General features: G+C 63.7%; 1 protein-coding gene across 4 annotated transcripts in view; it reads left to right on the top strand.

The window, feature by feature from the left end:
- The window catches only part of TTC28 (tetratricopeptide repeat domain 28), a 256,275-nt gene that overhangs the window by 199,345 nt on the left and 31,335 nt on the right, over positions 1-25,595 (top strand). For all 4 annotated transcript variants that reach the window (XM_059713310.1, XM_059713311.1, XM_059713312.1 and 1 more), the window contains 3 exons: positions 13,304-13,811; positions 22,445-23,786; positions 24,427-24,950. In XM_059713310.1, coding sequence (XP_059569293.1) covers positions 13,304-13,811; positions 22,445-23,786; positions 24,427-24,950 — 2,374 coding nt within the window. The remainder of the gene's footprint in view (positions 1-13,303; positions 13,812-22,444; positions 23,787-24,426; positions 24,951-25,595) is intronic.

Here is a 25,595-nt window from a genome sequence, read left to right on the forward strand (position 1 = left end):
TGGTATGTTCTCAGCTCGGTGTGTGGGCTCCCGCTGCGGCACTGCAGGCCCGGAGCGACGCAGCACAAGAGCCCAGCCGGGTTTCCAGACGTGGGGTAGTCACCCGGCCAAGTGCTGAACATTTAGAAACGAATCTGCCACGGTCACGTCTCCTTTGGATTGTCTCCGAAACAGCCGCTCGGCGGCTCCCTGGAGAGCCGTTCCGCTTTCCCTGCCCGGCACGCTGGGGTTTCTGTTTCTGCAACATCCTCCGCTCCGGAGGAGACCTCTCCCTCCGTGACCCTGCAGTCGGGGGGCACGGCCCTGGGAGGACCTCCGGGGACGGCGAGCTCAGCCCCTGCTCTCAGCATACGGTCACACTCAGCAAGGTCTTGAGCTCGGTCTGTTTGTCGCCCTGCTCCTCGCTGCTCTGGCGCCGGGACAGTCTTGTGCTTTCCTTGAGTCCCGGCGTACACGTGCCCCTGTTCCAGCACGGTGTCCCGTAGCTTCCCTTGTGCTCTGGACCCGCGTTGCTACTCCTGGGAGTACGGGATCGGCCCTGTCCCCAGCGGGCCTTCGCTTGAGCGGTCAAACAGGCTGAACTCCTGCCAGCTCCTCTCCTCCCAGCGCCGGCTGGGTGGTCCCTGAGAGCGTGACCTTGCTCTTGCCACTGCTGCGTTACGGCCTGCTCCTGTTGCTCCAGTCCTCACGGCTGCCCTCCGCTTCTTGTACGGGGTTTCGATCCTCCCTGGTGTTGACGGCATCCCCGCACGTTGTCCTCAGCGCAGCCTGGCTGCTTGTACCAGAGCTGCCGATGAACATGTTGGCTGAGCCCAGTGCCTAGACTGATCCTGGAGAAGCCCCAGGAGTGACCTTCCTCCAGCCTGCCCAAGGGCCCATGATCTGTAAGGTCCCTTCCAGCCCCTACCAGCTATCAGAAACTCCCCTTTCAGCCCAGCCCGCTGCCGGTCTTCCTTGTAGCCAGGTCCTTACCGAGCCCACAGGTTTTGTACTAATCTTCCACCTCTCCAGTTTAATTACTGATTTCCCCGGTGGCAGAGTTTCAAAAGCACTATTAAAGTCCAGATAGATTAAGACTTCTATATTAGACTTATTGCAAGACTTCACGTGCAAAGGAGAAAACTATCCTGGTAGGCCATCCAGCGTGCTTTTGTTAAACGCCGTATTTCCGTGTCTGATTTTTGTTTCTTTCAAAATCTGCTCTAAGGCCTTGTCTACGCTTGTGGCCAGATGAAAGGGTTTTCGTTTGCCCAGATGACTTGGTCTCTTTTCAAGTGTAAACATCGTGTTTGCTTTTCTTCAGTCCTGGCATATTTTTCCGTGTGACAGATTTGCTGAATATTCTTGCTGCGGGCCTTGCAGGTCCGCTTCTGGCGCAGGGATTGCTTCGCATTGACCTCTCTGGACTTCTCTTCCCTCTTGGATGCGGCATCGTCCGTCCGCACATCCTCGTTCCCGTTGTCCAGCCGCCCTTGCCGCAGTGGGCAACATCATCGTCCGCACTGAAAACTGACACGAGCAGATATTAAATTTTTGGGCCTTGCCCACGTTATCTTTAATCTCGCTCCTGGTTTCACTGTGCGACTGCTCGGGGTCTTCTTTCCTTGGTCTCTATATGTTCGTGGCTGACGGCCCTTTGCTCTGCACTGACATTTTCTTTGTAAGGTCTGCAGCCCGAGCATGGTCTCACGTTAGCCCTGGACCCCCGATCTCCAAAATGGCTCTGTCTTTGCCGATGCGTCCCTCTTGCCATTCCTGGGAGGCTGCTGCTTGTTCCAAATACCCTCTCTGAGGTGGTTATTCCTCGCATGAGGTCTGGCTGCCATCCCTCCAACATTTTCCCCTTGTTTTGGGATTTAAGTGCTGAACAGTTTTTTAAGCTTTGACTTAGAGTTTCCAAGCATCATCCACAGTCAAATCCGTGAGCTCTTCAGTCGAGCTGACTTCACAGAGTCGTTCCATTAATTTCTCTAATGATGACTCAGAAATCCAAGCCGTGGTCGCAGCTGCATTTGGGGCTTGGCTTCCTTGTAGTTTAAGCTGAATTCACTCGTGGCCCCTTCATCCCAGGACATTTTCTACAACCAGCTCTTCTGTAAGAGTTTGAAAGAAACAAAAACAAAAGAAAAGCGTGGCTGCCAGTCGTGACGTGGAAGGATAGGCGCCCGTGCCAGCCTACCCAAGCAATAGGAGATTTATTTGTAGGTGTTAAGCTGCCGGGGTGACGGGTCGGTTAGATGCGAATTGAATTGGGACAGGGCGGACGGGCATGGGGAATCTCCCAAGCAACAGGGACCTGGAAATGTCTCTAGAAAGGAAAAGCAAAGACTTGCTTCTAAATCCAGCGTGTCCTTCAAGGGCTGCCAAGGCTACAGCCACTCCTACGGTCCCCAGGGCTGGCAGGGGATAGGTGATAAAGAGCTGGGGAGAAGTGCTAATGTGTCAACCAGGGCGAAATAGCTTCTAGGAAATCCTCTTGCGCAGCCAGCGCGTGACCAAGCAGCTGTAAAAATCCCCCTGGTCCTGTGCGCCTGCCCCGTCCGTCTCCAGGGTCCAGCCAGTCTCTGCCAGGCGTGGCATTTCCAGTAGCTTCATCTCCCTTTAATGCAGACATGGGAGGGCCTGTAGCTACTCGCGGGGGTGGCGGATCCCTCCAGCCCCGGCCTTACCCTCACGCCCAGGGCACTGCCTCTCTGACTTCTCTGTGCCAGGGGCAGCCACAGGCCGAAAAGAGCTTTGTTGCTCACTAAGCACATGCCAGGAGCAAGGCAAAGCCTGCCCAGAATAGGCGTGATGATCCCGATGCAGCCGTGCCAGCGGGTCCCATTGAGCAAGCACCGTGCAAAGCTCCCCGTGCGGAGCCACCAACTCATCGGGGCCGTCGCAGGCAGCACCAAGGGAAGGTAGCGGAGTCCTCGTCCCGTTCGCAGCACGGTGGGTGACCGGAGGTGGGGACCCAGCTGCTCTCCGTCCCATTACTCGTCAGCGGGTTGGTTTCTCTGCTTGTTTAAGACCTGCCCTCGTCCCTGCCTGCGGTAAGGGGCCTCTCGGGGCTGGGGGCCGTGTCGTGTTTGGGCCTGGGGCCGCGCTGGGAGCCGGTTTTCCAGACCCTGCGATGCAGCTTTGACCTGGCGGAGGCTGCTGCTGGGGCCGAGAGGGCGAGCAAGGATTTGAACGCTCTCCGCCTCGCACGCTGCAGCCCTGCCTGCTGGCGGGGAGCGGGGGGCAGGACCCACGCAGCTGACAGCTCAGCAGAACGCCGCCCGCAAGCGCCAGGGGCTGGTAATAGGATCCGAGCCCTTTGAGAGGAACGGGCCACCCTCGGTTTGAAAGCTGCTGTCTGAACCCAGCCCGGGCAGGCAGCGTGCCTGCGCTCTGGCGATCGGCTCGCTGTTCTCGGGCTGGGGGCAAGGCTGCCGGCCTGCTTGCAGCCGCAGCCCTCGGCGTCCCAGCGCTGCTCTGTCAGGTGGAGCCAGTCCAGGCCCAGGCAGATGGAGCGGTCCCCCGGGCGCCCCGATGAGGGAAGGGCCCCTACGGCTTTGCAGCGAGCAGAGCTGAGCAGCTGCGTCAGGCATGCGCTGCGGGGGATCTCCACGGATGTGACCTAGTTCATCCAGTCCTTGTGATGGCCTGCAGCCCGGAGAGGTGTAGCGTCGCTCCAGAAGCACGGGCACCTTCTTCCGGCACCCCTGCCCGCCCGGCCTCGTGAGCGGGCTGCCACGGCCCTGGCTTGCCCATGTGCTCGGGGGCTGATCTGATTTATGGGGTGCGATGGACAGTGCTGTGGGTGCAGCCTCCAGCTGCGCGGGATCTCTCCCCCGAGCAGGGCTGCTCCGCGAGGAAGTCGAGACCAGGCTCGGCAAGAGCAGGGCAGGTCTCTCCCCCGCGGGCTCTGCAGGTGTCCGTGGCTGTGGGGGTGATGGGCCGTGCCGGCGCAGGGGTGGGAGGCGCAGGCCTGCTGGCTGTTGGTCCTGGCAGGCTGAATCCAGGCTCTGTCTAGCGCAGGTGTTTGGCTGGGCTTGGAGGCGCTCGGGGCCCTGAGCCCTCCCGTTCCCCCATGTCCGCAGGCATCGAGCAGCTGGTGTGGGGAGACTTGCGATTCACTAGTGGGATGAGCACACGGGCCGCGGGGAGCAGGTGTCACAGCTAAACCCTGCTCCTCCCCGGGCACATTTCAGCCCCTTGCTGCAGATGCGTACTGGGGTCCAGGGCTGAGCTCCAGCGTAGGCAAGTCTCCCCAGCATCCGGAGAAGGATGTTTGCGTGCACGATGCGAACCAGCACCCGGCCTCAGCAGTGACTGGAGTGGCCAGCTGGCTGCGTGGGACGTAGCATGTCATCGCGTCTCGCACTGAACGGGAACTTCCCTTCGCGAGAGGGTGAGAGCGCCGGTGCGTGCTCCGCGTGCCTGGCAGCAGTGCCGCGGGGAGGGACGTGGACGTCGTGCTGGGTGGCTGTATCCTTCGACTGGTACGATAGAGGAATGAATTGCCTGTGGCTTTCTGCCCTTTCGGCGGTGTCTGGAGGCAGGACGCGGCTCCTGCCCGTGTGCGTGGGCTGCGGGCAGTGGGGAGGGACTGGGGTGGAGCTGTGACCGCCTCAGCCGTGCGGTGGCTTGGGAAGGGTTTAGTGCCGGGACCTGCGACTCGGGATGCAGTGGGAAGAAGCCCTGGACCCGTGGCTCAGCCAGCGAAAGGGCAGCGGGCAAATTGCGTCCGGCACCAGTTTCTACGAACGCCGCGTGTTTTGCTCCAGCTGGTCCCCACGAGCAGTCAGCCCGGGGGTCCGTGTGCAGCCCGCAGAGCCGGGCCCCTTCCCCGGTGCAGAGGCCCTTGGAGGGGCAGGAAAGGCCGTGCCCACGGCCGGGCTGGGAGCGGTGATTGCTTAGCAGGAGCGAACGGTTTGTGTACGCGAAGGCAGCGCTGCTGTCAGGCGCTGAAGGGACCCAGGCTCCTAGCGCGCGTGCCTGCGTCACGCTCCCCAGCAGGAATGGGCTTCCAGCCGCACCCTGTCCAAAAACCACGCGCACGAATGTCAAAACCAGGGATGGCCCCTGCGAGAGGCCACCCGCTGAGCCCCTTGCAAAGGAAAGGCCTGCCGAACTGTTGCCTCCAGGGTTAGGAAGCTGCTGCCCTCCTCGAAGCAGTGGTCTACATGGGACACGGGCCCTCCACCGTCCCCAGAGCAGCCCCCTCCCATGAATGTCCAGGGCCAGGGAAGTCACCCACACTGGGCTGTTGTGACCTGAGGCACCTGCTCTTGCCTCGGGCTCCTGCTCCATGATGGGGTTATTCAGGTGCTGGTTCCCTGCCCTCCTCGAAGCTGCGTTTGGTGTTGCAAGATGTCCCGCGTCCCCTCTCCTTGGCATTGCTCACCTGGGCAAGCAGCCACCCCGTCCTGTGCTGAGGCAGGAGCAGAGCTGGGTCTTCCTGCTGTCCTGGGCACAGCTCGACCCCCAGCTCCGAATCCCTGAACCGGAGAAGACTGGGGGAAAGTTTCCTGCTAGGGCAGCGTTATCCCGATCCTCAGCTGAGCGGCTGAGAGCCAGCCGGTGCCAGGAGGACGACGAGCTGCTGCCCTGCCCTCGCGTCTGGATGCTGGGCTGCCCGGCAGCCTGCCGTTCGCACCCGGCGCGGGACGAGGAGCGTGGTCGTACTTGGCATAACTAAACAAAGGGAGGGATGGGAGCGGGTTGTCAGCCCTGCTCACGGCAGCCCCTCCGATTAGCGCTGAGCTCTCTCCGCGTGCTCGGCGTTGCAATTTAATCCGTTAATCAAGAGGGGATCGGAGCCGCCTCCTCCCGCTGTACTTGTGACATTGTTCTGGTGCGCTGTTGATGCAGGGAGGGGGGTGGGCTGCTGTTTGAAGCAGCCGCTGTCCCTTCCAGAAGGTAATCGTGCCTGCCTGAATGGGTGTTTCGGGGCCCTGGCGTCTGCAGGCCGGAGAAGCAGACCAGGGCAGGTCCCCTGCGTGCCCCCGCGCTTGCCTGGCACACGGGGCAGCAGCCCAGGGGTCCTGGGAGCCGAAGGGCGCCGGAGATGGGCCGCAGCGGAGGTAGGAGCTCAGGGCGAGCTGCCGTCGAGGTCCTGGCCGAGGGAGCGCTCGGACATCACACCGGGGTGAAGGCCGGGCTGCGGAGAGCGGCTGCCTGCTCTCCAGTGACTCGTCGTGGCCGTGGCCGTCAGGAGCACTCGCGAGAGGCTGCGCCGGTTCGGTCTGCGTGCGCAGGGCTGGGCCTGGGCTCCGTCCCCGTCTGACCCTCGCCCCCGGAGAAGCCGGGGTCCCGTGGCCCTGTTCAGATGTCGGAGTCGAGCCGCCCCCTCCCCGGGGCAGCCATGGTGCTGTGAAGGGGGAGAGCTTGCCAGGGGCTCTGCCCCCCCGGGGAACGCGAGGGGCTCGGCCCCCACCGCCCAGCTGGAGCCTCAGGCAGCTGCAGGAGCGGCTGAGCGATGCCCTGGAGCCAGCACGGGTGGATGGAGGTCTGCCCCCATGCAGGGCGGTGCTGCGGCACTCCCACGTGGGAGGGTCTCTGCCTCTGCTTCCCTGCCCCGGGGGCGCCGGGAGGGTGGGCTCGGCGCTTCCCACCACGTGGCTCTGGCAGCAGGCGGTGCATCCGTGACGGACCGCACCTCGTCGTGCCACGGCTGGCGTCGTCCCCTCCGCCCCGCAGGCTGGCGGTCTGAGTTGGTGGTCGGCTGCTCCTCCGCCACGCGCACTCGCGGCTGTGCTCGCCCTGCAGAGGCGAAGGCACGAAACGTGGGGTCTGAGGAGGCTGGTGGCAGACAGGGATGCTGTTTGCTGTGGGCCGTGGGGGTTGTGGCGGGTCCTGTGTTCATCTGTCTGTACCTGCACCCGCTTCGCCCTTCGAGGCTGTTGTGGGATACGGGCAGTTGCAAATACACGATCAAAGGTTTGATAGGACGGGAGAAGAGACGCGTGCGACAGGCCACGCGCGGCCCCTGGGAGCCCCCTCCTCGGGCAGAGCTGACAGCCGATCCTCTCACGTCGGGCTCGTCGTCTGAGGGCTCTCGTCCCTGCTCCTGCGTCAGCCAGGCCGCGCAGGCCGCGGTCCCAGCCTGGCCCCGGGAAGCCCGCGGAAGAGACATCCATCATTAGCTAATCCCCGCGGCTCCGTCTCCAGCTGCCAGCAGCAAGCCGAGTATCTGCTGAGCATCTTCATCATTTAGCTCTCCGTCCTGGGTGACGGCGCAGGCTTTGAACACGTGCGGCTCACCGCTCGGGGCGGGACGTGAGCACTAAGCACCAGTCGCCTTTGATAAGTCTCAGCATCACTCTGACGGCCGCTCCGAGTCAGTCGTCTCGCGGCTGAGAGCGGCTGCATCCCGCAGGCCGGGTTCAGCGGGACTTGGCTCGGCTTTACAGGGCCCTCGCGGGGAGCCCGGGACTCTGCTGAGGGTGCTGCCCGGCCCCTCTGGCAGGGGGAGCGGAGGGGGCATTTTCCCTTGTCCTGGTGGCGACTGAACTGCCTGCACACGGGTGCAGCGAGTGCCACCCCGGCCACCCTGTCCCCACGTGTCCTGGCCAGGCCCTGGCATTGCCCTCGCTCTGCTCCTCAATGGCGCTGGGCCCGTTGCGCAGAACGGGCCGTGCTTGCAGGACCTCGTGCGCGGTGCTTCACTTCACCCGGCTCGCGAGGAGGGGCCCGTTTTCACACGGGGGCCCGGCACTCTGGCCACGTGACTCCTCGTTCAACCTCTTGCAAGCTGTCGTGGACAGTCGTGCGAGGGGGTCTTTTCTTTTACACACCCCTTTTCCATCTGCGTGTGGCCTGGAGGTACGGGCGCCTTTACCTTGCCCGGGGAGCCTGGGGCACCTTCGACCCTTGAGCGAGCTAGGGGGCTGTTAGCAAGGTGGCCGGGCCCCCAACGGAGAGCAGTTTGGAGGCTGGTTCGGGCTCCCCTGGCTGCTGCGGGCTGGGCTGGACTCGGCCCCTGCTCTGCGTGGGGCCGTGGCTGGATGCTCGTGCGTCCCTGGAGCCGGCTGCGCCGTGAGACTGGACGCTGGGGGCTCCCCAGGCCTGCAAAAGCCCCCTCTCCACCTCCACACGTTGTCTTTGGCTCGTGACGCCGTGCGGGGCACCGTCCCACGCGCTGCGGCTTTGGGGCTCGCCCCTCCCGGGGTCTTGCGCAGAGACGGGGCCAGGCGCCGTCCCCACAGCGCGGCCGTGGAAGAGCCGTTTCCGGGCGTGGGTGACGCGGCCCCGGCACGCGTCTCCCCGCTGCCAGGGCCCCGGTCGCTGGGGTCCCCGCACACGTCTGTTTAACATCGGACGCTTTACCGGACTCAGCGAGACAGCGAAGCGGGCTGTCGGTCCCAGGAAAAGGAGAGCAGCGAGAAGTGTTCTCCAGAGCTCCCTCCTGCACCGGAGCGCGGCGGCAGGACAGTCTGCTTTCTATTAAAGAGATAAATTGCATAATTATAGGTGTAAGCAACCCCACTGCAAAATTTGTCTCTGTCAGCTTTGGAGAACGTTCATTTTCCTCGCGTCTCTTGGAGCAAACCCCCACGGCGCCCGCCCGGCCTCCCCTCGCCCGTCGCAGAGCGAAGCGGCTTGCCCGGTGCTCCCGACGCCTCGCGGTGCCCCTGCGGTGCAAGCGGAGCTCCCGTCCTGTTTGTTCAGCTGCTTAGAGGCCCCAGCGGATGTTGTTATGGGGAGGGTTTTATTAAGTATACAATGATGAATATATCTTCACCGGTCTTATTACCAGCCCCCTGAAGCATGTCCTTGGTGTCCCCCTGAAGATTTAATCACCAGATTGCTCCCAAACACCAAGCACGAGTTTAATGTCAGGCTCCGCAATCTTCCCACTAATCACCCCCACGAGAGCCGTGTGAGCATGAATATTTATCTTGCTGGAGGAGGGCTGCGGCGGGGAACCAGGGCGTAGGAAGCCAGAAGTGCCACGAGCTGGGGAACGATCGAGAAGCCGGGCTCCAAGAGCAGACATGTCGGGCCTCGCGCTGTGCCGCGAGTCGCACCGCCGCGGACAAGCCTTGCTGCGACAGAGCAGCCTTCACCGGCATTAGCTGTAAATCCGTGTGTGGAAACAGCCGGGTCCTTCTTGGCCAGCCGGCCCTCCCCTCGGCGTGCCGCTCCCTCCTTTGCATCCCTCTCCTCTCGGCTCGCTTCGTCTGGACGGTCCAAGCGGAGCATTTTGCAGCGCAGGCCACAGCTCTTCTCCCAAGCTCAGGTGGTCTTTGGCAAACCCATATTCCCCGTGCGAGCGTTTCCCTGTGCCTGGGAGCGACGCTGGATTCACGAGCCCTGGGAACGAGCTGCCCGCTTCGCCCGCCGCGCTGGTCCCCAGGCCCGGGCGCTTCCTGCGGGCTCCCTCGGGATCGCTGCAGCGGGGCCGAGATCTGTCACTGCTCTCCGGCCTTTGAGCCCGATGCTGCTGAGGTCAGCAGCAAACGGGCCCGCGGGTTTTGTCTGCAGGCCGCGGGGCAGGTACAGGTTCGTTGTGCTGGCATCGGAGCCGCGAGCCACGCGCGGGCGGAGAGAGCGGCCTGGCTCTGCGACGCCGGAGGCCACTGTCCCAGAGATCACGGGAGCCCCCGTGCATGTCCGTGCTGCGGTTGCAGTGCTCTGGCCAGTGCCTGTGCTGGGATCTGCGCACGCGCTTTTCCCACTGGGCTCCGGGTGTGGATGCAGTATCGAGCCGCTTTCAACGGAAATGAAACCTCCCTGAGCAGAAACTCCCGCCCCTGCCTCCAGGTCTGCAGCAGCCTCGGACCAGGCTCCATCGCCCCACCCTGGCGGAGCCGCAGGCTCTTGCTAGCGACTGCCAAGGCGTTACTTCACCGCGAGCCCTGACCGAGGAGCCAGACCTCCTTTGCGCTGCGGCGAGGCTCGCCCGAATGGAAGGGGTCTCGTCCCTGCTGCGCGCGGGGCCGCAGCTGCACGCGGGGAGCAGGCTGGGTCGTCCAGCCCGGCAGCGACGGTGGCGCGTGCGGGGCCTCCTTGGCCACCTCCTCTCCCGAGGCAACGAGCGCCTGCACCTCCTCAGCGGCTGCCTGGGGCCAGGTCCGTTCCCAGAGAAATTACGGTTCTGCCGGGACCTTTCAGCTTTCGCTTGGCTCGTTGGATGCCAGGCTCTTGCTCACGGCCTAAAACGTTTCGGCACGGGGAGGAGTTGCGGCAGTCGGGGATGGGGCCAAGCGTGGTGTTCGGTGGGGCGGCCCGTATGGACCCGTGCCTGGCCAGGCCTTTGTGCCCTGTGGCTGTATTGGGCGGTCGGTCTGCTGAGCCAGTGCTGTTGCAAGCGTGAGCCCTTCCTCCGCGAGGGGTTCGCTCGGGTTCCTGCCGGGGGGGAAGGCCCCGTGCCGGCTCCGGTGGCGCTGCGTGCCCCCGGGCTGGCAGAGCGGCCAGGCCGGCACAATGCGCCGCAGTGCGGGCGAGGGCAGGTCGGGGACGGCTGCCAGCTGGGTCCTTTCCAGCCTGGCGCGAGTCACAGCAGCCAAGCAACGTAGCCCTGGCTCCTTCCAGCACGTGTGGAGAGCGCTAACCCTGACAGCCACGGGGCTGCCAAAGCCCATGCCTCCCCACCTCACGCCAAGGCATCCGCGCTGCACCCCGGCCTCCTGGGCTGGCAGGGACCCCATCGGGCCCGGGAGCAAGCCCGATGTCTCGTCGTCCGCCTGCTGATTCGGAGCCTCCCCGGGAAGCCGCGGCGTTTCCCCCGGTAGCTGCAGCTCGGCGGCGTGCGCTGCTCGGGCGTTGCCTGTTGTGTTGCACCAAGTTCATGCGCAGCATCGAGTGAAAAAATGAAGTCGTTTTAAATTCTGGCAGTTTTTATGGTATAATTAAGATGCTTAAAAGGATACCTCGGGGAAAGCAAACGCAGCTTTGCTATTTATGGAGCTGGCCGAAGTAGAGCTTCTTGCCAACTTTCATATCTTATGACCTATAAATTGCATTTAATAGCTAATCTGTCGCCTCAGCTTCTTGTATCAGAAAAGCTGGTTTCCTTATTAATCTGCTAATTTGCATCCACACAGCACATGTACAGACCCTTGGTTTGGAAACGGTGCTGCTTTAATGGTGCCGAGCACGGAAATAATTTATCGCCTCCGCTCTCGGCCCTTCACTCGGCCCATAGATCTTCCTGACATTGCATTATTCTTCCAGCTGGGATATAATTTTAATAAAAATAATCATTAGGCAGGTTCCTTCGGGCACAGCTTCAGAAGCCCCGGACGTCGGGCCGCTGCGGGGAGGCGGCAGCTCCTGGTAAGAGCGTTAGGTGGCTCCTGGTGACAGCCGTGGAGCCAGCTCTGCCCCGAGAGCACGGTCCAGCTCGTGTCCGGTGGCACGTGGCGGGATGCCCAGGGAGGGCAGGCTGTCTGCCCTGGAGCCAGGGACGGAAAGGAGCCCTGGCCCACCCATTGCACGTGTCCTGTCTGGGCGCTGGGCCCTACTGGTGGAGGGTAAATCGGGAAGAGCGTAGGTTATCCAGGCGAGCAGGCTTCCCCGCCCCGGTGCCAGGCTGCCAGCAGTTTGCAAGGCCTGCCCACAGCTCTGGGGGAGACACAGGCTTGCCTGGGGAGGGAAAGGCAGGCTCTGTCCAGCTCCGGTGGCTCCCTCGGGGACAGCCCTGGCACATCCCTGACCCGGGCAAGGCCCGCGCTGGGGGCGGCTGGGAGTAGCGCGTGGTTTGGGGCTCGGTGCTGAACCGGGCCATCAGAATAGTTGGTTTCATCAAGAACAAAGCCATTCCTTCCACCCGCCGGGGATGCTTGTTTGGGGGGTACATGTAAGGAAGGCCGAGACTCGCACCGCTGGAGGAGCCGTGGCCTCACACTGCAGCCCAGCGGTCGGGGTCTTCAGCCAGGACGTGGGAGCACCTCTCGCAGCCCGAGGGGATCTGCGTCCCCGTCTCCCGCCTCCGAGATGGAGAGCAGGCGATCGCGGAGCAGTGCTCTTGTCTCTCCTGTTGCACGGACAGTCTGCAGGCACCTTCTGCAGCTGCAGAGCCGCTCTTTTGTCAGTAAATACAGAGTTCATCACCTCTAAATCATCTCCCAGCTCCTCCCCACGGTGCCAGCACCTCGTGCTCCCAAGCTCCCTTGAGCAGCTGCAGGACGCAGCGGCCCGAGCGCAGGGAGCCCGGGAGCGAGGCAGGTGCCAGGGGAGCCTGGGCGCGCCGAGACGTCTCGGCAGGCTCCCGCTGGCCGGCTGGGCAGTGCCCTTGCCGGCTCCGCTTCAGAGGTCATCTTGCAGCCGTGTGCAGGGCCCACTGGCCTGGGAGTGCTGCCGTGCTGCGCGGACGTGGGAAGCCTCGGGGCATCCAGGCCCTGGCGTGGGGTCGGCGTGCCGTCTGCGGCCGTGCTGAGGCATCAGCTCTATCTAGGACACAGCCCCTGCACCTGGCGCGGTGCCTCGCTTCTGGGCCCGTGTTGTCCCTGCCAGGTGGACGCAGAGTCCTGGTCCCAGGCGCCCTTGGGCCGGTCGGGAGGAGAAGCCGAGTTTCAAGCACCGCCCTGTTAAACGGCAGGTCTGGTCCCGTGTGTTTGGGTGGGAACAAGCCTGGATCCCCAGCTTTTGCCCTTCAAGGATAAGGGACCCCTCTCCCCTGCCCTGATTGTGCCCGCTGCTGGTGGGGACTGGTGCAAGGGTGAGACCTGAGCAGCCAGGACGGGCGCTGGCTGCCAGCTGCAAGGCAGCTCTGGGTGAGCAAGTGGGGCTGGAGCCCAGGCAGCAAGGACGGCCCTGGCCCAAGCCCAGAGCAGGTGACCGGGGTCCAGCTGCCTGGGAAGAGCTACTTCACGGCCATGCTGGGCCGGCACAGGCACGCGGGTGGGTGGAGGCGGTTGGCGGCAGTGTGCCCCGCCACGGACTCGCGCACAGTCCTGATCACAGCCTCTGCGGCCACCGGGCACGAGCAGGGAGCAGGGAGGCAACGACACGATGGGTGAGTATCGGCACGTGCCTGTTTGCTCGGCTGCATGGGCCCCTTTGCTGTGATGACGGCGCCGAGTGTCGATGTGAAAGGGCAGCGAGAAGCAGCATGGGGATGTGGCCGTCCTCGGGGAGGGACGGGCGTGCTGAGGCCGCCCAGGCTGCTCGGCTGCCCTTGCGACTCTGCCCGCTACGACCTGCGAAACCTGCCGCCTCTGTCACCCCTGGGGTCCTTGCAGCTCCACGGCCCCCCCAAAGCAGCGGGCCTCAGAGAAGGTTGGGGGTGGGGGAGACCTTCCCTCCAGCAGTCCCAAACTTAGCCTTGTCTGAGAAGGCGTCCTGGTCCACGCAGCTGCTCTCACACTTCCCTTCTCTCTCCCCACAGGCAGCATCCTCGGCCCTGAGCAGCCTGGGCCACGTGTACACGGCCATCGGCGACTACCCCAACGCGCTGGCCAGCCACAAGCAATGCGTCCTGCTGGCCAAGCAGTCCAAGGACGAGCTCTCGGAGGCCCGGGAGCTGGGCAACATGGGGGCGGTGTACATCGCCATGGGGGACTTTGAGAACGCCGTGCAGTGCCACGAGCAGCACCTCGGCATCGCCAAGGCCATGGGCAACCAGCGCGAGGAGGCGCGCGCCTACAGCAACCTGGGCAGCGCCTACCACTACCGGCGCAACTTCGACAAGGCCATGTCCTACCACAACCACGTGCTGGAGCTGGCCCAGGAGCTGGCCGAGAAGGCCATCGAGATGCGCGCCTACGCCGGGCTGGGCCACGCCGCCCGCTGCATGCAGGACCTGGAGAGGGCCAAGCAGTACCACGAGGAGCAGCTGCGCATTGCCGAGAGCCTGCAGGACCGAGCCGCCGAGGGCAGAGCCTCTTCCAACCTAGGTAAGGCCCTACCTGCCGTGGACGTCGGTCCCCGCGTGCTCGGGCAGGAGGGCGCAGCTTGCAAGCTCTGCTCCCCTGCGGCAGATCTCTGCTTTGCAGCCCGGGGCGCACCTGGGCCCGGTCCAGGCAGAGCCGATCTGCCAAGCCCGTGCAAAGAGTAGCAGCATCGGGGTAGTGTCCACCTTGTCTGCCTCTCGCTGTGGGGAGCAGGCCTCCGAGTCCTGGCCTGGCTTTCTCTGGGAGGGAGGGTTTTAACCAGGTTGGAGGGGACCCTGCCCTATGACAGTCGCTTCCTGCCCTGGGAGCCCCTGCCAGGGGCAAAGCTGTATCCCAGCAGCAGACCCCTTCGTGGGACCTTGTCTGCCCGGCAGCCGGGGCTGCAGCTGGGAGTCGAAGACCCCCGGCCCCCCGGCCACCCCAGGCCTGGGAATCCCAGCGCTCGCAGGCTGCCCCACACTGTAAATTAGCTTCTACTTCTGCCTGGCAGTTGGCGCTCGGTTCATTTGTAGATGCTAATTGTGCGCTGATGTTATCAGCAGCAGGTAATTGAAATGGGCTTGATGAATTGCTTAATTTCTTTTAATAGCTGAGTCTTCAAGAGCTGAATGAAGAAGATAAGGTGAACGGGAGAAAACACAACAGCCCGGCTTTCCAATTAGCGCCCGGCCTCCTTCCTCCTTTACACAAATTACGGCAAACGTGTGAGGCTAAGCGGGTTGATGAGGCAAGGGGCCCAGCCCTGAGCCGCCCCCAGCACCGATAACCTTTCTATTAGCACGGCAGGGGAATGGGGGTGCCGCTGGGAAGCCGACATCCCTGTGTGTTTGTCAAGGGGTTTAGCAAAATACCCGATTGCAGCAAAGAGCTATTGTAGCGGCGTCTGCCGCGGGCACAGGAGCATGTCCCGGCCGCGGTAGGCTTGGGTGGGGGCTGTCTGCGGGGCTGTGCTGCCCGATGGCGAGGAAGGAGAGGCGAGCACCGTGCAGCGAGACCCGGGCGTGCAGCGGGCTCTCCGGGGCAGGGCCCAGAGGAGGGGTGTGCGCTTCCTGGGGTCTGCGGCCAAGCCCTGCTCTTGCCCCGAGGCAAGCTCTCGGCCGTGCCCCTGGCTCTGGTGTCTGCCGGAGGGAGGCACGCGGTCCCTGCTGGGTTTGTCAGGGCAGTCTGAGACCTCCGGCCTCGGCCGGCGTGGGTTGTTGGGGGGACGTGGCGCATCTCCGCAGCCGCTTTGTCTCGTCCCAGAAGGAGCCCCGCGCTGCTGGGGGGCACTCGTGCAGGCTCGCACGCTCTTCCGAGGACCTCCCGCGTGCTCGTTTCGGTCCTTCGCGTGCCCGCCGCTTTGCCAGCTCCGAGCCCACCGGGGCCGCTTGGGATTAGGAAACTCTTCTCGCTGAGATTGTCGGTCTCGCAGCCGCTTTGTCCTCAGCCATGCTTTCGTCGTCTGATTCCAGAAATGTTTCTGGAGGATCACGGGCAGGGCGGCGTGCAGCGGAGAATGTTTTTCTTTAATTGGATTGAAGCCGAAATGTAACTTTGAGCCCGTAATGCTGACTCAGCCGCTCCGCACTCGACTTCAGAGCGGCTTTCCTAGCTCCTGCGCGCAGGGGCTCGCGTTTCAGCTGATACTCGAGCTGCGCCTCGCTGTCCTCGGCTCTGCCGGAGTTGAGTTACGCTGAGAAAAGAAAACGTGCAGTTCTTGTTGAGAAAGTCCATTAATGCCATTTAAAATGCATCCAGTCCCAATTAAACAGTCAAGTCTTAATTGTCTTTCATCTAATCCACATGTAAAACAAAACCTCATCAAAATAACCACACTGGCAGGCAGAAATGTCTCTGACTCTGTGTTTCTGAGCCAGGATGTCAGAGCTGGCCTCTTTGCTGAAACAACAGAAATTCTCTGTTTGCATTTCCCTGATTGAGATGGAAGGCTCTCCTCGCTGCATTATCTAATGCCGAGCGAGACAGAGACAGAATATAACATAGCCCAGCTGCTGGAGGGCTCTGCAGGGAGATATAATATGCTCTCTGACTCAGTAAGCAGAAGGTAATGGACTGAGGGCAAGTCGCAAGTTATCAGGCCCTTCACAACAAGGAGAGCTGGAGTTTAACCAGAAGTCTCAGCCTGTCAGCCTCCGCAAAGCAGATGGTGTTTTCCAATGCACGGCCCCATCCAGAGAGCCGGCTTCTCGGCCCCCGCAGCTCAGCGCTCTGCTTCCGGCCGCGCAGAGGAGGCACTTCATCTTAGTAGCAAAACCCGGTTTGCAGGCTTCCATAATGGCTAATGGGCGCTCAGCACCGACTAAGGGAACTTCTACTTCCTCTCGTCTGCTTCCCACCAAGCCCGGTGCAGGCTGCGCAGAGGGAGGAACGTACGTCTCAGCCTAGGCCTGGCGGCTCTGCTGTATTTGCAGAGAAGGAGATTAGGAAAATGAGCTGAATCCCCTAGAGATAATCACTGCAATCCCAAGTAGCTTTGCAGAATGAGCTTGGAAGTAGCGTGTGCGTGAGCTGTGCATCACCTGTGGGCACGTCTGCACGTGCCTCGGGCAGGCGGCAGGGGCAGCAGGTTTTGCCCCTTTGCGTACTGGGCATCTCGGCCCCTGCCCCTGCCGGGATCGTGCGTGTCTGTGGGGTGGGAGTTCAGGGCCCGCTCTCAGCGGAGAGAGGTTGCAGGTTGATTTTCCTCAGATAAGTGTCAGGATCCCGCACGAAGGAGCTAAATACGCTAGCTCTGCTTTTAATCGCCAGGGACGGAAACCGCAGCTGCAGCGAAGTTGCAGGCGGCGCTGGCTCTGTCTGCAGAGGCATGGCAGCGAAAGCTGGTGCTTGTCACACAGACACTTGCTCCTCTTGGAAGAACAGAAACGACGCTCCGAGAGGAAACTTCTCACGCTCATCTTTAGCCGCAGACTTTTTAACCGTTTGGGGAGTCACGAGCATGGAAACAAGTGTCCAGTTCGGGAATCTTCTCGGGCACTTTTTGAGCGTCTGAATATATAAAGAACAGGGACCTGCTATGTTGTTGGGATGGAGTTACACAAGTTTTTGTGTGCAGGTCTGATCACAGCATGGTGTCTATTGGCAATCATGCCAATTTTCCCTGAAAACCAATTATTTTAGTGGTTACTTCCCCCTCCCCTGGCTTTCCTAGTGGGTGCAGATCTACATTTTGCCCTTCCTGCCCAAAAACTTAATTTGAAAACTCAGTTGTGGTGCAACTGCAGTAAGCAGTGAATGAGGATAGTTGCATGACGTTAGCCCACGGGCCCAGGAGCACGTCAGACTGCCGGCGGCAGGGCAGTGTCCCGTGCTGGAGGCTTAGCCACCTGCAATCGTTCCCGTGCCAGCTGGATGATGTTTAGGTTGTGAAATACCTGCTAGGAAGTGGAGTGAGGCTCAGCCGTGAAATTAAATAGCTGACTCGCATGGGAGAGCTTTGCTGACCAGATGCCGCGTCGGGTGCTGGCAGCGGGGAGGGATTCAAACCCGGCGTGCGCGCTTGTTGGGGAGAAGCAGGAAGGTGTGGTGTTAGCATGTCCCCGCACCCGTTGGGATGGGGTTATGGGGACAAGGGGCTGCACTACTTAAAGCTGTAGAGAGGCCAGTTAATGAGCAAAAGTACCAGAACGGGAGTCGGAAACTAGACAAGCCAAATGGCAGCAACCTGTGGGGCCGTCAGCGCCCACAGGAGGGGCAAGGCCGGCATGCCCTTGAAGGTGGCGTGTCACGCAGTTGGCAAGGACAGGAAGATCCTGAGCGATCGCTTGGCCTCGGCTCTTTGAGAGCTTGTCTCCTGCGTCTCCTTGGCCGCGGCTTTGCTGAGTCCTGAAGGATCGGTTGCAGGGAAGTGCTGCGCTTTCCCAGGCCGGGTGGCCTGACTCGTGCCCTTCGGTGTCGTCTTTGGAGATGGGCAGGATGCTTTTTGGCAAACAGTCAAGCTGCAGTTTCAGGTGTCCTGAAATCCTGTGCGAATTCAGCTGAGGTTACTGCATACTTTCCTCGGGGCAGGGGAGGGACGTAGTGAGACCGACAGGCTGGCGAGGGCTGCGGAGCGTGGCGGCCCCCTGCCATCCCACCGCTCAGGGCTTGAAGCGCTCTCCCAAGTTGAGGAAGGCTTTGCTGGTCCCAGTCGCACAGGGTGAGCAACTCCAGTCCTCCGTGCTGGTCCCAGCGGTGTGGGCTGAGCCATCCCAGTCCTCCGTGCTGGTCCCAGCGGTGTGGGCTGAGCCATCCCAGTCCTCCGTGCTGGTCCCAGCGGTGCGGGCTGAGCCATCCCAGTCCTCCGTGCTGGTCCCAGCGGTGTGGGCTGAGCCATCCCAGTCCTCCGTGCTGGTCCCAGCAGTGTGGGCTGAGCCATCCCAGTTCTCCGTGCTGGTCCCAGCAGTGTGGGCTGAGCCATCCCAGTCCTCCGTGCTGGTCCCAGCAGTGTGGGCTGAGCCATCCCAGTCCTCCGTGCTGGTCCCAGTGGTGTGGGCTGAGCCATCCCAGTCCTCCGTGCTGGTCCCAGCGGTGCGGGCTGAGCCATCCCAGTCCTCCGTGCTGGTCCCAGTGGTGCGGGCTGAGCCATCCCAGTCCTCCATGCTGGTCCCAGCAGTGCAGCGTGAGCTGCCCCAGACCTCCTTGTCCTTCCTCCCTGGGGGCGCTCAGCCCGTCCGTCGTGTCTCGTGCGGGCGGCTCTGGCTGTGGTCAGGCTGGCCGGCTGCCTGGGACCCCTTTGACGTCCAAGCTGACAGCGCGCGAGTGACTCAGGCCCTCGGCGTTTGACGGGACAGCGCGCTGCTGGCTGCTTCCTCCTGGTGTGACCGGCTCGGAGGGCAGACGGGCTGCCACTGGCCCGTGCAGCGGGATGTGCCCTGGAGCAGGGGCTCGGACGCCGGTCCCCCGCACTGCTCCGTTGCCTGCGCGGCTTTGCCTTGGCCGCTGCGGTGCGTGGAGCCCGGCTGCAGAGTCTGGGGCAGCCCGGCGCACTGGCTCCCGTTGACCCACAGGCCTCGGTTCCGGCTGCTAAGGAAAGCAGAGCGAGAGCGGGTATCCCTGGCGTGTGGGTCTGCATCTACCTGTCCCCTCCTGAGCTGAGCCTGCAAATCGCACGGGGCATATGGCTTTCCCCCGGCCTGATGAGCGGGAGGGTGCAGGGCAGGGCACACTGCTAGTGAGCCCGTGAGTAGGTGTGAAGGTGAGTCTCTTCCATGGGGTAGGCACTTCAGGGGCTGCTGCCTGGGCCCAGGACCTGCCAGGGTTTTCTGCCCTGAGCAGCCTCCGTTTCCCAGGCAAGAGTGGGTTGCTTGTGGGCAGTTCTGCCATTGCGGCAGCTACTTCCCCTGCCCCGGGCCTTTCCTGGAGACGCCTGCCGTTGAGGGAGTCAGGACGGGGTTAGGGCATCACACGCTTGTTTCTGTAAGTTCCCAGGTGCCTTTTACCGCCTGTGCTTTCAAGCGTGCCAGAGCCGGGAGGAGCGCGCCGTGTGACGGGCTGTCTCCCAGCTTGGTGCTGCGTGCGTTCGACGGCCTCCGCGTCCAGATAGACGCTCTGGGACGCTCTGGCAATGGGGGGAGCAGGGGTCCCTGGAGCTCAGCCAGGGGGGCAAGGCAGGGCAGGGCAGGGCAGGGTGTGGAGAGGGAGGGGACGCACCCGGCATCACCAGCTCCTGCAGGTTTGGCCCCGTTCGACACGGCTGCACCCTGCCCCTCAGCCGGGTCAGCCTGGGAGCTGTCTGCCCTCGGTTTTGCGACCCCGGAGACGTGGCCGCGGGCTGCAGCGCCCATCTCCTGCCTGGCCGCCCTGGCTGCGCTCTGCTCCGGTAGGGCTGGGTTTTATTCCCAGGCCTGACGCGTCCAGGATTAATGAGGCGTTTATGCTGTGTGAAGAAGCGATTTACGAATGTGCTTTTACCTCCAATGAGCCTCATTGATGAGTTCATTAACGCCCCGCAGCAGCCACGCCGGGCCAGGATGATTGGTGACTGCTCTCTCCAGGCTCCCCGCCCAACCGAACTGTCGCGCGGTGACGTGGGCAGGCGTGGACTGAGGTCCGCGTGGGAGGAAGCAGGGTGAGCGTGCGGCTGCGGGATGTTAGTGCCCACGTGGGATGCAGGATGCTCCCGTGGGCGCGGGGTTTGGAGCATGGGCGCTGGGAGCATCCCTAGGCGATCGGGTGACTTGGAAACAGCGAGCGCGGGGCCGGGTGCGGACAATGCCCGAAGAGTCGCCTGTCTCCAAGCAGCATGGTGAGCCACCCTGGAAACCCGGCCCCGAGGAACTGGGTTGTGTGCGAATGAAGCCAGGGCCTTGGGCGATATCATGTGTTGGCCCCGCTCGTGTCCAAGGGCTTGTCGGAGATCTGTCCCGCCCGTGCAGGCCGTCCTGCCCCCGGGCCTGTATTCAGTACCCTGCTTGCTGAGAACCGAGGCGAAGCGTTCAGCTAATTTTAGGCCGGCCCTGCTCGCCCCTGCTGCTCCCGTGGTCCCCTCCACGTTCAAGTCCCCGAGCTCTTCAGTCGCCGGCTGGCTTCGCTGACGAGTTGCCCAAGTTTCCCAGCGTTTGTCCTTTTGACTTCACAAACCTCAGAGGGAGACTGACCCGGGCTATCCATCGCCCCGGTCGGCGCTGCGGCTGAGGACGCGCTTTGCCAGCCTCACGCCGGGAGTGTCTGGGTCCAGCCGTTCGTGGTGTTTCTTCCACCGGTGTCTGTCCCGCGGGCAGGGGAGCTCGCTGCTGCCTTCTAGCGCGGTTGCTTTTTGCAGCTTCAGGACGGCTCTGGCAGAGGCGATTCCCCGGTGCTCGGTGCCTCTCCCTCGCTCCCTCTGCCGGGTTAGCAAGCGCAGGCGCAGGGGGGCTCTGCCTGCGGAGGTGAGCGTGGGATCGGACCGACTTCCCCAGGTTTTCCCTCGAGGCTGCCCCGCTCGGGGCAGTCGGCGAGGAAGGGGACTGCGCCCCCAGGCTGGCCGGGGACTCGTGTGTCACGAGGCTTCTCCCACCAAGTCCGTGAGCTGCCCTGCCCTGCCCTGCCCTGCTTTCGGCTCCACTTTGCAGGGTGTTGGCGTGTCCTAGCCGAGGGCTGTGATGGGGTGAGTACCCCATCTCTCCCCCGCCCGGCACCCACCACATCCAGCGCGCTGCACCTGCCCAGGGCAGAGCCCGGCTTTGCCCCGCAGTCGCAGTGCCCTCTGACAGCACCTGAAATGGTCTGTCTGGTGCGGTGGCCCTTGGAGCCGGGGTGGGTTCTGCTTCCCAGTCCGTCCCACCCTCCGCGCGTCTCGGGGACCGTTGTCACGTGCCTGGTTTCCGCCGTCCGGACCCCGGCGCCCGCTTGCTCCGTCCGCAGGGTGTGAGGCCCTCCCATCCCTCCCAGGCGAGACGCGGCGTGCGGCTCGGCCCCGTCTCACGTTAGCCCAGACAGGGCTGCGTTTCCGATCCTTCCCGTGACTGTGTCACAGCGGGCTTGCTCTGGGGACGTAACCGGTGTGGCCAAGGCCCCCTGGTCCCAGGCCAGGGACCCTGCGGCAGGGCCGGGCGGGGGTCTGGCGCTCACACCCACACCTCTCCCGTGACGGCTGTGGACACTGCGGTGTCTCCTCCTGGCTGTGGCTGTCAGACTGGAGATGGTGAGGCTGGCGGGTGCAGCGGGGTGGGCTCTGGCCTGTCCCCCGGGGTCCGAGGGCAGGGTCTCCGTGTCCCAGGGCAGGCGGAGCGGGAGAGCACTGTGGGGTGACTGGGAAAGCAGCGGCAGGATGGAGGGGCTCTGGCAGGGCCGTGCGGGGCGCTGGCCTGTCCGGAGAGCCCTCGGCTTCTCCCCGTCCGCGTGTCCCCGTCACGGCGGAAGCGAAGCGGAGAGCCGCCAGCTGCAGCCAGGGTCGTTAGTTGAACCCCGTCACAGCAGAGCTCGTGACTCGCTCGTGTTGCTGGGAGCACGGCGGATCCAGCCAGAGCCCTTCGCGCTGCCACGCCGCGGCTCGGGGGCTGCAGTCCGGCACGGATTTAAAAAACGAACGGCGAGGCCTCGGCAGCCTCGACAAAGCCATCTCCGGCTGGCGTGTCGCAGCCCCGCTTGGGAGGCCGCCTGTATGCGTTGTCTGAGCGCAGAGCCGAGGGCACCTGGGCCGGGCTGCCCGAGCGCTGCGCCCATCCGCGGGCAAGCCCCGGGCCCAGGTGCTGCCCCCCCTTTGCCTACTCGCAGCTGTTGCGCTGCTGCCCGAGCTGCTCCAGGCTGCAGCGCGCTGGGGCCGTCGGTGGCGCGGGCACAGACAAAGCACCTGTCCCTGCTTCCAGCACGCCTCCCTGCCCAGGGGTGTTGCCCCTTCCCTGGGCTCTGCGTCCCGACGCTGGGACCTGCCGCATCTGCCATCCTGTGGTCCCGGGTCTCTGTGCCCCGGGGTCCTGAAGCCCTGCGCTCCAGGCTCCCGGCTGTGCTAGCGGGTTCCTCCACGCCGGAGGAGCGGCGGTTCTCCCCCGGGCGTGGAGGGCCGGGGCTAGCCCAGGCGTGGCACTCCAGCGCCTGGCTGGGAAGGGGAGAGGGTGGGCTTGCAGAGCACCAGGGTGAGCGGGTAGCCGTGGGCCGTGCGGGGGGCGGTTCAGGGACTAAGCCCGGTGCTGCAGGGAAGCATAGCAATGGTTTCAGCTACTCCTGTTGCTTTGCAGGGATAATCCACCAGATGAAAGGCGACTACGACACCGCGTTGAAACTGCACAAGACCCACCTGTCCATCGCCCAGGAGCTGAACGACTACGCCGCCCAGGGCAGGGCCTACGGCAACATGGGCAACGCCTACAATGCCTTGGGCATGTACGACCAGGCGGTGAAGTACCACCGGCAGGAGCTGCAGATCTCCATGGAGGTGAACGACCGGGCCTCCCAGGCCTCCACGCACGGGAACCTGGCGGTGGCCTACCAGGCTCTGGGCGCCCACGACCGGGCCCTGCAGCACTACCAGAACCACCTCAACATTGCCCGGGAGCTGCGGGACATCCAGAGCGAGGCCCGGGCCCTCAGCAACCTGGGCAACTTCCACTGCTCGCGCGGGGAGTACGTGCAGGCCGCCCCCTACTACGAGCAGTACCTGCGCCTCTCCCCGGAGCTGCAGGACATGGAGGGCGAGGGGAAGGTCTGCCACAACCTGGGCTATGCCCACTACTGCCTGGGCAACTACGAGGAGGCGGTGAAGTACTATGAGCAGGACCTGGCCCTGGCCAAGGACCTGCACGACAAGCTGAGCCAAGCCAAGGCCTACTGCAACCTGGGCCTGGCCTTCAAGGCCCTGATGGACTTCGGCAGGGCCGAGGAGTGCCAGAAGTACCTGCTCTCCCTGGCCCAGTCCTTGAACAATTCCCAGGCCAAATTCCGCGCGCTGGGGAACCTGGGGGACATTTTTGTCTGTAAAAAGGATGTAAACGGTGCAATAAAGTTCTACGAGCAGCAGCTGAGCTTGGCCCATCACGTCAAGGACAGGAGGCTGGAGGCCAGCGCCTACGCGGCCCTGGGCTCTGCCTACCGCATGATACAGAAGTGCGACAAGGCTTTGGGCTACCACACGCAGGAGCTGGAGGTGTACCAGGAGCTGGGGGACATGCCGGGCGAGTGCCGAGCCCACGGCCACCTCGCGGCCGTGTACATGTCCCTGGGGAAGTACACCATGGCGTTCAAGTGTTACGAGGAGCAGCTGGAGCTCGGGCAGAAGCTGAAGGACCCCAGCATCGAGGCCCAGGTCTACGGCAACATGGGCATCACCAAGATGAACATGAACGTCATGGAGGAAGCCATCGGCTACTTCGAGCAGCAGCTGGCCATGCTGCAGCAGCTCAGCGGCAACGAGGCGGTGCTGGACCGAGGCCGGGCCTACGGGAACCTGGGGGACTGCTACGAGGCGCTGGGGGACTACGAAGAAGCCATCAAGTATTACGAGCAGTACTTGTCGGTAGCGCAGAGCCTGAATCGCATGCAGGACCAGGCCAAGGCCTACCGGGGCCTGGGCAACGGGCACAGGTAACCAGCCGCAGGGCCCGGGGTTGGGAAAAACACGGTGGAAGCAATGAGTGACGTGCCCGGGATGGTGCTTCACAGACCCGTGTCACGTGCGGTACGTAGGGCACACGCTCCCCACACAGGTTGGTACCAGGGAAGTGCCTGAGACGTGGAAGCGAGTCCATGTGCTGGATGTCCACGCGTGCACAGCGTGAGGGGGGGCACTTGTGCTTGGGTGTGAGGAGGGGTGTGCACACATGCTGTAGGAGGAGGGGGTGTGCGTAGGGCTGATTGCACAGGGGACACGTGGCTGGCTGTGGGCACAAGGGGTGTGTGCACAGACACACAAGATGCATGTCCACGTATCCGGGCGTGTCCTGGGACACACGCAGGGGCACGTGTTTGGGGGGGTGTAGAAGGGGCACGGTGGAAACAGCGGCGCTGGCTGAGGGCAAGGTTGCTCGAGCTCTGCTGCGGCCCCGACGCGGCCCTTCTGGGAGCCCTGGAAGCAGAGGGGAGGCCTCCCTCCCGGCGCTGGCTCCAGGACACCCGGGCAGTCGCCCCGTAGCCCTGGCGGGGCAGGAGGGGTCGTGCCGGGCACGAGGGTGCAATGGGTCCGTCCTGCCCCGGATGCAGGGTGACGTGGCTGCCGTCCCCGCAGGGCCATGGGCAGCTTGCAGCAGGCGCTCGTGTGCTTCGAGAAGCGGCTGGTGGTGGCGCACGAGCTGGGCGAAGCCTTCAACAAGGCGCAGGCCTACGGGGAGCTGGGCAGCCTGCACAGCCAGCTGGGCAACTACGAGCAGGCCATCTCCTGCCTGGAGCGCCAGCTCAACATCGCCCGGGAGATGAAGGACCGGGCCCTGGAGAGCGACGCGGCCTGCGGCCTGGGGGGCGTCTACCAGCAGATGGGCGAGTACGACACGGCGCTGCAGTACCACCAGCTGGACCTGCAGATCGCCGAGGAGACCAACAACCCCACGTGCCAGGGCCGGGCTTACGGGAACCTGGGGCTCACCTACGAGTCGCTGGGCACCTACGAGAGGGCCGTGGTGTACCAGGAGCAGCACCTCAGCATCGCCGCCCAGATGAACGACCTGGTGGCCAAGACGCTGTCCTACAGCAGCCTCGGGCGGACGCACCACGCCCTGCAGAACTACTCGCAGGCCGTCATGTACCTGCAGGAAGGTAGGCGGCTCGGCGCCCACGGAGGGACAGAGCAGGCAAGGGGTGACGGGGTGGAGGGCGGAGACGGCTGAGGGGGTGGCGAGAGAGCGTGTGCAAGTGTGCGCTTGCACGTCATAGCTGTGATGCCAGGCTCTGCAGCTGCCAGCCCGGCACTCCCCTGCCGGCAGCCAAGCCCCGCCGGCTTTTGTGCAGAGCCTCGCAGGGGAACCAGCAGCAGAAGTGGGTCTGCACCGTCCTGGGGGCCTCAGGACTAGCTCAGCCCGTCCTGACCCCGGCAGGCTTCAGCTGACCTGTCCCGGAGACTTCCTCCCCGGGTGGCTTTCCAACCCGGGACAGGGCACGAAGGTTGCATGTACCAGGGTCTGGCTCCCGTGGCTTCGGAGCCAGCTCCTCCTTCTCCAAGGGGTCGAGTAGGAACAAGACCTGGCGGAGAGCGTGGGCACGTGGAGCGCCGCAGGGGAGGCAGCCGTTGCCTCGGCCAGCGCGGCCCAGGACGGAGCAGCGTCTGCGCCCGGGGGCAGCAGCGCGATGGAGAAGGCAGGCGGCGTGGAGGGAGCACGGGGAGCTCGGCCGCAGACTGATAGATTAATTACTCCAGTTAGCTTGGATTTCCTGGAATTGACCTTGGCAGCGTGCCAGCGTGCC

This window comes from Alligator mississippiensis, chromosome 10, assembly GCF_030867095.1.
Source record: "Alligator mississippiensis isolate rAllMis1 chromosome 10, rAllMis1, whole genome shotgun sequence".
NCBI classification, from domain to species: Eukaryota; Metazoa; Chordata; order Crocodylia; family Alligatoridae; genus Alligator; species Alligator mississippiensis.